The sequence below is a fragment of the Vanessa cardui genome, chromosome 15 (assembly GCF_905220365.1).
Source record: "Vanessa cardui chromosome 15, ilVanCard2.1, whole genome shotgun sequence".
In the NCBI taxonomy this organism is placed as follows: Eukaryota; Metazoa; Arthropoda; class Insecta; order Lepidoptera; family Nymphalidae; genus Vanessa; species Vanessa cardui.
In genome coordinates this window covers 7473420-7486491 of record NC_061137.1, presented here as the reverse complement: position 1 = coordinate 7486491, position 13072 = coordinate 7473420, and the positions used below count along the sequence as shown (strand labels likewise).

The 13072-nt window shown below is 30.7% G+C and overlaps 3 protein-coding genes across 3 annotated transcripts; 2 read left to right on the top strand and 1 right to left on the bottom strand.

The window, feature by feature from the left end:
* The first annotated feature begins 370 nt into the window (after positions 1-370).
* Positions 371-1667, top strand: LOC124535762 (proteasome subunit beta type-2). The gene is made up of 4 exons (XM_047112085.1): positions 371-585; positions 671-864; positions 1048-1210; positions 1482-1667. Exons 1-4 carry the CDS (start codon positions 480-482, stop codon positions 1634-1636), a joined length of 618 nt encoding a protein of 205 aa, XP_046968041.1. The 5' UTR covers positions 371-479; the 3' UTR covers positions 1637-1667.
* A 193-nt stretch (positions 1668-1860) lies between these two features.
* Positions 1861-3965, bottom strand: LOC124535761 (transcription initiation factor TFIID subunit 8). Its single transcript, XM_047112083.1, has 6 exons — positions 3671-3965; positions 3492-3590; positions 3195-3382; positions 2811-2961; positions 2528-2662; positions 1861-2046 (listed from the first exon to the last, which is right to left on the bottom strand). Exons 1-6 carry the CDS (start codon positions 3816-3818, stop codon positions 1934-1936), a joined length of 834 nt encoding a protein of 277 aa, XP_046968039.1. The 5' UTR covers positions 3819-3965; the 3' UTR covers positions 1861-1933.
* Positions 3966-4804: 839 nt separating this feature from the next.
* Positions 4805-7885, top strand: LOC124535687 (synaptobrevin homolog YKT6). Its single transcript, XM_047111995.1, has 2 exons — positions 4805-5014; positions 5099-7885. The coding sequence occupies exon 2, from the start codon at positions 5142-5144 to the stop codon at positions 5736-5738; it is 597 nt and encodes a 198-aa protein (XP_046967951.1). The 5' UTR covers positions 4805-5014; positions 5099-5141; the 3' UTR covers positions 5739-7885.
* The last annotated feature ends 5187 nt before the right edge of the window (positions 7886-13072 follow it).

The window sequence follows — 13072 nt, the reverse complement described above, 5'->3', positions numbered from 1 at the left end:
GTAATACGTTTTGTGTAATTAAAACATCTAGTTATCCCTTTTACTTGTTGTTTTTATCAAGCTATCTTTTTTACTTGTAACGAAATGTAAAATAAACGGTCCCCGGCGCGGCACACTTTTTTCTGTTTTTTAGTATGGGTATAACATATCTGTTTATTAGAATATCATTGTTCTGGGTACAATAATCTTCTTGAATGCTTACGTCATCATATTTACTAAAATTAAACAAGTAGATTCGATTATAAAATTAATAACGATTCAAATTTAAGGAGGAATTACATTAAGTTTAATTTACGTTAAATTATTAATATTATTTACATAATTTGTTCAGTTTTAAATTTAGTGTATAAATTATATTATCTGTATTTCAAAATGATTTGACAAGTTTTAAGGTTATACTTTGAGATTTGTATTGTCATTGTTGCGGCAACCGAATAACAAAATAATTTTACTTTTAAGTTTTGTAATAGCTGTCCAAGATGTCTAATATCAATTTGCAATGTTTGTTGGGAATACAATGCGACGACTTTGTTATGATTGCTGCTGATCAAACTGCTGGTCATAGTATTATGGTAATGAAAGACGGTGAGTAAAGGAGAGTTTGTTTTCAAATAGGTATTGCTTTACTACAATTTTCTTGTGTAAGTAACAAAACAATATACTTTTACAGATGAAGAAAAGATTTACAAAATATCTGATAAATTGGTAATGGGCGTTATTGGAGATTCCGGTGATACAAATCAGTTTGCGGAATACATTGCTAAGAACATTCAACTTTACAAAATGCGTAACGGATATGAATTAGGACCTTCAGCCGCGGCAAATTTTACTCGGAGAAATCTTGCTGAATATTTAAGAAGCAGCGTAAGTATATCCTCTTACAAATTCTTTCCAATTACATTTTCGTTAGTTTGTTAGTAGTTTTCTAACAAAAGAAAAAAGTAACTTATATCTTGAGTATTGAAGCACCATGCTAAATAACTCAGTTTTTTATTAATAGTGTATTTTATTCTTTAAACATAACAAAGATGATTTTCTGTTTTTTAGAGTCCATATTTTGTGAATTTGTTAATGGGAGGATATGACAAGGAGAATGGTCCAGAACTATACTTTATGGACTATCTAGCTTCTAGTATGAAAGTACCATTTGCTGCTCATGGTTATGGTGGATATCTCAGCTTGAGTATTATGGATCGTTACCATAAGAAAGGTAAGATTATTTTCGTTTTTTTTTTCAGTAAGAATAATTTCATTAATCAGTAATTTTAAATTCAATGTATCTATCTGTTTATTGCATATTTATATATTATATTTAGTTATTTGGTAATTGAATATTTGAAATATAATTTTTAAGAAGTCTTTTGTTCATTATTAATTTAATAACTTAATAAATATATGTGAATATGTATAATTCACCTTCATCAGACTGTCAAACCAGAAGCATAAATTCTCTAAATATTTTCAATATTTTTTTTCTTTAGATGCTACTGAAGAGGAGGCTTATAACATCCTGAAAAAGTGTGTGGAAGAAGTGCATAGGCGTCTTTTTGTTAGTCTCCCTAACTTCCAAGTAACTGTGGTGAACAGAGATGGAATTAAAACTTTGCCTGTCATTAATGCTGCATCTTTGAAATGAGTTTCTATTTAAGTATAAATTATATATAATGTTTAATTGTTTTATTTTCAATCCCAAGAATTTATAATATTCAATTAATTATTGCTCATCCTTGTTGGTTTTTTAAGTTGTACTGTTAAGTACCAATGTATAAATAAAACAATTTAATTAGTGAATTGGAAGTAGTTAACAATAAAATGCATATTATCTTTTTTAAAATATAGAAGTAAAACTCCACATAATTGTAATAATATAATTTTTTTATTTCTATATAAAGCTATGTACAATGGGCAATGATTCTATAAACTAAAGTAATATCTAAGTTTTATTTCTTTCTGGACTTGATGAAGCTGGTGCATCCTGATTTTCAGACTGTGAATTATTTGCATTTTCATTATCACCTCCATTTTCACCTTCATTGTCTGATTGATCTAAAATATTTTATTCAATTAATATAAAAAATATTTTTATTAAGCATAAAGCTTTCACTGTGTTAAATAATTTCAAACATTTAACATATATATATAGTACAACACACATTAGATGTAGCATCGGAAAATGCAATGGAATGAAAATAAAACCGATTATTGCCGATTTACACAACCAATAGAAATTGATCCCTATCGCTCCATTCGATGCTATTCGTCGCTATAGATTCTCGCGTCAGAGAAAGCAAGTATAATCAAAGCATGTAAGTCGACGTGTCAAATTAACGAATATATTAGATCATATGATATTACAAGTTATTACGTTTGTGCAAAGATCATATTCGCATGAGAAATAAATATTGATAATTTGATAGGATGGCATGCTCAATTTGGATGTGATCAGTTTTACGAATTTTGCCAATGCTACATCTAAGTTGTGTCGTACTATACAGTAATATAATATATAGAAATAAGTTTAGTGTACCCTTTTTATCAGCAGGCATATCTTCAGTTCTATTAGCAACTTGAAAGTGATACTCCAGTTCATCAAAGTCAAATACTTGGTCTGTTGGCAACAGACATGGCAGGTATGCTGGAAAAGTTGGCTTACATGCTATTACTGAAAGAAAAGTAGTTAACACATTATTTCAAAACCTATTCACCTTAAAATTAAAATAAAACTAAAACAAAAGTTCAACTCTTTTTTTTCTATCTAGCTTTGGTATTTATTTTTAAAACTCATAAATAAAAGCACTATATCAACTTACATGGAAATACTTGATTGTCATCTGTGTTGAACAAATTGTGTGTCTCACTGGTTTTGGCCAAAAATTTTGTTAATGCTCGTTCAATATCTCGCTTTTGGTTAGCAGCTTTCTCTCTTATTGCTTCATATTCTGTCACTGGTTGTTTGTGTGTCTAATTGAATGTGACAACATAATATTATTAACTAAATTATTATATTTATTATTCAAAATAATTGACTTTGGAGAGACTTCATTTACTTGCGTTATAACAATTGTGGCCATATCTCTTTTACTTATTTCTTTTGATAAATTGCAGAATGACATTCTTTGAAAACAGGAATTTTATTCAACTTTTATGTTTTGAATTGGATAGTTACAAAGATTATTTAAGAAATATATACTTACAGGTGTTCTAATATAAGCGTGTGGATCAGGTAGTGGTGGTAGATGAAATGGTATATGAGGCGCTGGTTTAGCTTTTGACCCAGCCGACAACATGGCTGGCGTGCGCGGTACAGGAGCTTGTTGGGGAGGTTGAATTACATGCCTATTTGGACGAGCTGCATATTGCTCAATACCTTGAAGATTTATACCTATAAATTTTAAATATGTTTAATGTTAGCTACAACTTTGTATTATTAAGAAATACAACAAAACCATTTATAACAGAATAATATATAAAATAACTCGTAAATGCCATACCCATATTAATAATTGCCATCATGACATCGCCGATAACTGGTTCCACTCTTCCAGAGAGTTCACAGTAGCCTTTTGCTGAATTACCAACTTCTGTTAAAACTGTAATCAAAATATAATTAAACAAACTACTCATTTAAGGTATTTTGTAATATAATGTTAAGGAAGAAGGTTCAACTTACAACATTGAATAATTTCTGTTAGTGTTTCTAAAGACATTTTGTCGGTAGCATGAAAGCCAGTTTCTAGGAGAACTGTTGAGACAGCTATGTTTAATATTCTACGCCGAGCATCGCAAGAACTTTCCACTTTTTCAGTATTTTCAGACATTTTGCTAAAGGTAGCCAATTAAAGTCCAAAATGTTATGAGTTAGCAATACTAACTTAGTTTGTATTGCTAATTTAATATATCACTTTTTAATTGTAAATAAAAGTAAGGATTTTCAATATGATAAATATAAAATGAAGTTATTGCAATGTTGCAATTGCAAATAATCTACAAACACCGTTCAGCGTTCACAATGTAGCTCAAAAATGTAAATCATTATATTACATTACTGCTAGAGATACACAAAACACGAATTCATCACAAGATTCACAAGTTACAACCGACGGAACTGAGAACAACTAACAAGTAACAACAGACAGTAGACACAGATAAGATCATTCATAACGTCATAGCTAACTCTTACAATCCACAGATTGAATTAAATATCTATGGAAATCACGTTTACCTTTAAATAATATAATCGTATAGCGGGATTGTAATAATTTATGGGGTGTAATTTATACCAAAAAAAAACAATGAACTTACTCTTTTTAGTATTCAAACAATATACAAGTTGGTATATTAAAAAATACATTGAAATTTCTATATTTGGCATCGAAATCCACAAACACAACACTTTTTATCAACTAATATCATAAAATATATCTATATATGAGTAATAATCTACTTATTTTAAAAAAAATGTAGGGTGCATACTCATTGAAAGGCAAAATAAAAAGTTAAGTATGTATGTGGAACTTGATATCGATTTTTAGACTAACGAATTTCTAGAATATACATTTAATCGAGAAGTCGGTTACATATTTTTTGTATAGTAAAATATATCATTCAGTGTCCAGAAGTGCAACAGATTAAAAAAAGACAAGACTTAAAAAAATTGCATATGATAATAGTTTTCATTTATTGCTGTTGCGCTTAACTGCCATATTACTAGCCAATAATTTTATCGATTTGATTTATTTCATCGATTTACAAGTAGCTGGCTTAAATCATCGATTTTAAATTTGAATCGATTTATGAGCGACATCCCTAGTGAAATGAAGTGTTGTGATTTGTGAATGGATGTCTTGTTTCTTCGTCCGTTTTATTTCTATCCAGTCTAGCGTAAATCTGTTGGGTTAAAATCTATATAGTTTGACAGATTGTACAATATTGCAAAGGTACAATACACATATAAATTACTATAAGTATTCCACAATAGAATTAGACCATAATAATTGGAAAGACATTCAGTTTGGTAAGTTCATTTCTTGACAATTGATTAATTTTAATCTGAATAAAAGTTTTATTTCATGACTTTGTTAATGCCACATATTTTTAGGACGTTATTTTGGGAGTGGAACGAAACATAATTGACTGAGACAATGGTGAGAGTATACGCATTAGCAGTTCTCTATAAGGGAGTGAATAGTGCTACAGTATTGAAGGCAGCATACGACTTACAGAGCTTCAGCTTCTTTCAGAGATCCTCTGTTCAAGAATTTATGACTTTTATAAGTAAAACTGTGGTAGAAAGAACACAGCCAGCATCTAGGCAATCTGTCAAAGAAGGAGAATATATGCTTCAGGTTTATGTAAGAGCTGACAACTTGGCAGGAGTATTAATATCGGATCAAGAATATCCTAACAGAGTGGCACATACACTTATAACAAAGTTTCTGGACGAATTTGCAGCCAAAGTGCCTCCTAATAATTGGCCTACAGCAAATGAAGCTACAATAGATTTTCCTGTTTTGCCCCAATATTTGGCCAAATACCAAAATCCGAAAGAAGCAGATGCCTTAACAAAGATACAGAATGATTTGGATGAAACTAAAATTATTCTTCATGATACCATTAAAGCAGTATTAGAAAGAGGTGAAAAGCTCGATGATTTGGTTGAAAAATCTGACAGCCTTACAATGCACAGTAAAGCATTTTATAAGACCGCACGAAAAACTAATAGCTGTTGTAACTTCTGAGTTATAATCCAGGCAACTAAGTATATAATTATAGTAGATATTTTTCATGTATGAAAATATGAATATTATTGTTACATGTTATCTCAAGTGTGATAAGCTTTTGCTGTATAGTGTATTAATGTTATAAAATGTCTTAAAATTATTTAGCCTTATTTTAGTTTTTAAGGGTTCTTTATTTGAAATGTTTGAGACAATCAATAGAGATAAATTATTTGTGAAAGGTCGTAATTTGGGAAATCACTGGTCTGTCTTTGAATCTTCAATCCAAATAATGTAATTACTGGTTTATTTGTTTTGATGAAATATATTTCATACTTAATTTACCCTAATCTTTGTTTTAAAAAAATGTTTGAGTAATTCTTTCATTTTGTTTAATCTTGATTTATTTTAATTTGATAACTTAAATATGTTCAATTTAATGATTTATATACAAATAATTTCTGAGTTAAATGAGCACAGATAAAAGAAAATGATCAAGTTTTTTTTCAGTAATGTGGTATTAACATAGGTAGATTATGGATTTGTACTGTAATGCAATAGATTTTAAAAGTGTTGATGGATATATATTATAACGTATTGAAAAGTGTAAACTCTATAAAATGTAGTTAATATATTTATATGATTGAAAATGTAATTTACTTTAGTGCTCTCACTCAAGTTTTACTTAAATATACCATTTTGTGTGCAGTAATGACAGCATTATTTATATTGAAAAAAAAATAGTTTTAATAGAAAACTATTTTTATCCATCACATTGGATTTTAATTGGTTCAAGTTTATTAATCTTCTATACTATATATAAGATTTTGCTACCTCTGTTTTGTAATGGATTTTAAGATAGTCACGTGGAAAAGGGAGAGTTGAGATGGCCCAGTAGATTGAGGATAAGAATATTTTAACTCTAGTTTAACAGGTATACAGGCTAACTGAATGTTATTATTCATCTCATACTCGTTGGAATGATATATTTGAATTGAATGATACCTTTCTGAAGAAACCTAGATGTGTCTGATAAAAAGTTGCCATAGCTGTAAATGTGTGCAAAAAATAAAAAAACTTTATTCATTAACTCATTATGAGTTTGGATATGATTGCGAAATTTTGCCTCTAAATCTCTTGTACTGAGAAGAGTATGCTTTTGTTCAGCATTACATAGAATGTTAACCAAATGGTCAAATATGGTAATAATAAAATTTTGCATTAGTAATAAACTCAAGTACTTTAGGTGCTGAATTTTTATTTTCAATTTACATCACTGCTAACATATGACTGCCAATAAGACATGGTAATTGGCCACAGAGTTAATTTGGATTTCTCAATAATAATTGATGAGAAGAGAGAAAAAAGAAAAGGCAGTCTGTGTTTTATTTAATTCTTCACATTATTTTAAAATGAAATGTTCATAGTCTAAGCTGTATATTTATTGTTTACATTAATTTTGTAAAAATTATATGAAATAATGATTAATGATTTCAAACAAGTTAGAAGAAAAGAAGATTTTGTTATTTAAATTCTTCATTTTATTAAAACTTGTAATTACCTGTAGTAGATTAAAGTTTATTTTATTATGTTAAAGAATATTTTTATTCATGAAGTAATTTTTCATTATATTTAGGAATATAAAACAGATAGACAGATGTTGAGACTTTAGTGATTTTACTATTTTTTTTTATTAATATTTTAAGTTCACATTAGAAGTTGTTTATAAAGTTATTTAAATGTCTTTGTATAAAGTAGAGTTTAATTTACGAAATAATGTTCTTTATTTTGTCTTAAACAGAATCACAGATTTGAATAGTATAAATTTAGTAAAATTAAATAGATTTTTGAGAAATTTATTTGTAAGTAAATTGATGTTTGGGGTCAACATCACAAAGCTGAAAAGAAAAATAGAATTTCCAAAGTTATACTACTAGACTAGAGATGGGCTATGTCTGTTAGTGTTTGATGGTTTCCACTAAATGAGTATTATATGTGTTGGTGACAGTTCAGTGGTATTGCTTATGTATAGTGTTATGCACAAGTTATGTTAAACACTAGACTTTCGTAGTTGTAGCATGGCTAGTAATCGTGTTGTATACTTGATGGGGTTAATCTATATATAACTTGTAAACAGAGACTGTGAACTTATTATAATTGTTTATACATAAATTTGTGTTTTTTATTTAATACCCATTTATTTTATTTATATAAACATTAAATTAACGTTTGTCTCATGAATAGTTTAAATTTAAAACGAGTGAAACTGAAAGACGCAGCTACTAACATAATAATACTAGCAGCCCTTCCCAACTTCGTACGATTTTAATCTGAACTGGAATTTCTAGAAATAGGTTTTAAAGAAACAACTACTGTTTTTAATAGAAGTTCAAAACCTCGCATACCTACCTACGCATCCTCTGGTATGTTATGTATCTGTACTGATTTAGTTGTTTTTTCAATTGTGCAATTCTACAAAAACGATTTTCAATTTTTAGGAAATATAAAAAAGTATGAATTACATTTATCATAAAAAAAGTAAAGTTACAGCCTGTAAATTTCCCACTGCTGGGCTAATGGCCTCCTCTCCCATTAAGGAGAGGGCTTGAAACATATTCCACCACGCTGTTCCAAAACGGGTTGGTGGAAAGCACATGTGGCAGAATTTCAATGAAATTAGACTTGCAGCTTTCCTCACGATGTTTTTCTTCACCGCCGAGCGCGAGATGAATTATATAAACACAAATTAAGCGCATATATATAGTGGTCAGGGCCGTAGCCAGGATTTCATTTCGGGAGGGGTTCGTGCTCTAGGAAAAAAAAAAGCAACAGGTTTTTTTTTTAAAATAAGCATAAGTAGTTATATTAAAATTAGACATAATTTATACACATTTATTTAAAAGACAACCGATGGCTTATTTTATGTTATAAAAGGGGGCAAACGAGCACGAGGCTCACCTAATGGAAAGTGAAACGAACGAGTTGTTCGAAGGTGAAATTCCGCAGCCGGGATTAATCCAAACAATGCGTCCGAACATTTTCCGTGAAATATTCGAAAGTAGAAGATGCAGAGTGATCTAACATCTCTACGCAAAGCTAAAGGATCAAGCAGGTTGAAAAGGGCTTGATCGTCGATAATTCGAGCCACTCTGCGTTGGATACGGACAAATGGAAGAAGCTGGTACTGGGGAGCACCCGTCCAGAGTTGTGAGCAATATTCCTTGTGGGGTTCAATTTGCGCCTTGTTTTAGTAGATGGGCCGGCGTGAAATACTGAAATGGCTTGCTGAACACACCGACCTTTTTTGATGCCAATTTGGCTTTGCGTTCCAATTGACCGCGGAACTGAATGAGGCTCGAAATATCCACGTCAAGTATTCCGATACTAGCTTTGGCGGCTATTGGAATCTTCTGAAATCGTGGAGATACGAGAAATGATAACTTTTCAGCAGCTAACGCGCAAACTTGCCTTTGGGGTTGAAGTGGACTAATTTTAACCAGGAAGTCCGAAACTACTAAGTGAGCCTAGGGACTACTAAGGGAGAGTACCTCCCCGCCATCAGATATTTTAATAGCAAAATAGTAATCATATATGGCCTAAGTTTAGTCGGCCCCAGTTAGAGACTCTGTTTAACGAAGACTCGATTTCAGACACAAGTTTGTTCCGGTTTTCTCCGACGTTTTCCCGAGAAATATTAGCCCGGCCGGTGTATGAGGTGTCTACAGTACTGTCATTTGCATGGCAGTGAATGTTACAGATTTGCAACAATTCACCGATATGCAGAAGAAACAGAGTGGGTGATAGAACGCAGCCTTGTGCAACACAGGCATTAACGAATTTTAAATCAGAGCATCCACTATATAACAACTATAATGTTCCGATCTGTCAAAAAGCTGGTGATCCAATTGCATAATTTCCCGGTAAGCCCGTAGGAAGGGATCTTCGAAAAAAGCGCTTTGTGCCATACGCTATCGAAGGCCTTCACTATGTCCAGACTGGCCGCCAATGCCTCCCACTTGCTCTCAACTGCTTCCGCCCATCTATGACTAAGGTGATCTAGAAGATCACTGGCTGAACGACCCCGATGGAAACAAACAAGGAAGTGATGGCTATTGGCCTATAATTGGACGGGTCTGGGCGGTTACTCTATTTAGGGATAGGATGCACCAAAGTAATCTTAGAGGAGTTCGGCTGCTTTCGTAGTCAGCGAATATTCGATAAAGAGCGCCGACTATCTGTTTTTTAATAATATAGTATGAATATTCTCAATAAAATATACATGGTTATTGATAATTTGACGTATATTCGTTAGGAGGTGAGCATTATACACTGTAGAACATGCTGTGTGTGCTGTGCTCTTTTTTAGAGAGTTTCTCGGATTCGATTATTAATACTTTATTTAAGCTATATTACAAAATGTCTTATTTATAATTTAGCTATTGAACTGTTTCTGTTCCTAAATTTTAATTTGTATTAAGTAGGTAAGTAAGATTTTTTCATTGGTTGTTATTTTTAGTTAATTTTGAGGCAATTTTAAAAAGCGACCTTTAGTACGAATTCGTTCTTGTTCGACTACGAATTTCCACCAACGTCCTTTCTGGTCATTTTATTTCGATTGATTTGATATAATTTCCTCATTTTTATAAATTTTTGGAAAGCTAAGAAAACGGGTATGTTTTTAAAATAATCTGCAGGCCAAGATTTATTATAATGATTTTTTTAGTTTTTAAGGCATTTTTGAGGAAAAAAATATTGAAATAATTTCGTTTCCCGTCAAGCATTTATTAATTTGGACCAATAATTATTGTTTAAATATTGACAAATATCCAGTGTTTAATCGTTTTCATAAAACAAAAGAAAAAAAAATAGATACTCATTGTAACTTTTTTAAATAAATTGAAAAAAGCTAAATAACATGATAACTCAAAAATGGTTCACTTTTGGATTATGCATATGGGGGTTAAAGTCATTTCAAATAGTCACCTCTATCACCTCCTAACGGATATATCTACGTCGAATTACCAATAACCCTGTTCATAGAATGTACTATCAGAAATTTTACAATCTGTCTTACACATTTCAAAATGTAATGGCACTCTGTAAAAGGTTTATCTTCTTTAGTATCTAAAATTACTAACGTGAATTTATGACATCAAAAATTAGTATCTTAATAAAATGTGAATAAGGGTATGATTATTATTGCCTCTAGTCTTTGCGTAAAATGAATCATTTTGTTTAGATTTATTGTCGTATCTAGACAAAACGGCTTAATTTTCTGAAGGAATCAATAAATACTTACGTTTTGTGTGTTTAATTAGCGTAAAATATTTTTTTGATAATACGATAGCGATTAGCGAAAAAATTTCGGGGGGGAGTTTGAACCCCCAAAACCCCCGCCTGCCTACGGCCATGATAGTGGTGCTTGCTTGGGTTTGAACCCGAAATCATCGGTTAAGATGCACGTGTTATAACCACTGGGCCATCTCGGCTCCTATTTTATCGACTTTATCATGAATATAAATATTTGTGAAGTTCCTGGGTAGTAAATAAACTAAATATAGTTTGGCTTTGTATAATGACAGGGTACTACAGTGGGGAATTTTTGTCTTATGAGTCCGACGCAGTATTATAGTTCCATTACCTGACTTAGGTCACTAGTATAATATATTAAAAATAGAAAGAATAAAAATTTAAATTTTGCGCCAAATGAAATAGCAAATTTAGTGTATATATTTTATTTTATATAAGTTTTCATCCGGGTTAAATAAAAATTATTTCTTTATCGATTCTAGCGCTATCTTTTCAATCTAAACACGGGTTTATACTCGCACTAGCGGCCCGTTCCAGCTTTGCGTGGGTGGACATAAGATTTTTTCCACCTTGGCTTACGTTACTTAAGTTTTAGTAAGGATTCCTTATGTTTTCTCGCAATAAATATAGCCTATGTTACTCGTGGATAAGGTAGCTTTCGAGTGTCACTATTCGAAGATTTTTTAAAATCGGTGCAATAGTTTTTGACCCTATTCATTACAAACAAACAATGTTTTACTCTTTATAATATTAGTATGGATAGAAACATTTTTTTTGTATCAAATGTGAATATCAGATGTTAAATTTTCGTTAAATTAATATTTACTTTCAGTGAACAACGTGATAGTCTTTGTAGTGGAGATTGCAGTCCTTTTAATAATATCTATAACTATTATAGAGCTTAATTTTTTTTTAATTTAAGTAGTTAAGAATAAGCTAATTTTAGATAATTTTTTTGAATATTTTGTAAAAAATATCAAGTATTTTAAGCATATTTCTGTTTTATTGTAGTTTTACATTACCTTTCTCTGTGTTTCTCATAAAGGACTTCAGTAATTTTTTCCTTCTTATTTTGTATCGTGACGATACAAAACCCTCTTCACGTGAACTCCCACATCTCTATGACTCGTTTCTTTATAACTTACTTCATTTGGTACATATCATGCACCTTTAATATACTTAACACTTAAAACATTGTAAACTTTTAATTTTGATGTCATCACCATACATTTTTTTTTGTATTTCAAAATCGTCTAACTTTGCAGAGGAAAAATCCAGCAAAACATTATATATATATTTTTATGCTTGTGTATATACATATATACTATACCTGTTCCTCCATTAATGTTGCAATTAATGAAAGTTAATTAAAAATACTGTCGTGGGTGGGGGAAACTTGTGAGTATTTATGATATATCAATTCGCGACAGTATTAACGAGTTAAGATGACCGCTTACCTTTCTATTTGCTCGCCCGTCTAAAGCTTCTTCTAAGATCTCAACTTGTTTTACATGAAGTACCTAGCTATAAATATTTGATTTTTAAAATACAAAATACTGATATTAATGGTATATATTATTTCCCAAGAACTATTTTCTAATTCAATGTATAATTACTGCCTATCAATGAGAAAATGCCTAAAAAGTTTATCTAGAGGTAACATATTTTACAATGCTATAAAATATATAATACGTAGCAGAGTATGAAGCGGGTTGGATAACTGCTAAGAATGTAAGAATATTTTACTTAACACACGAATTTAGATTTATTTTTCATTATTAACCCCATTTTAAGTTCAACTAGCGATCGGAAAAATATTTTTAAGGGTCTTTGTGGAACGCCCTGTGACTTTGAGTTTTCCTAAATCGACGAGGTGACGAAGCTATATATTGTGGGGATTAAGAATAAATCGATTCATGAAATTAAATTAATATATCGGTTAATCGCTTGTAAAATAACACAAAATAGTTTTCTTGAATAATGTTTTTTTTTTTGCATTTGAATTCGTTATTATAACGAATTTAACGAAGAAAATAAAACACAGG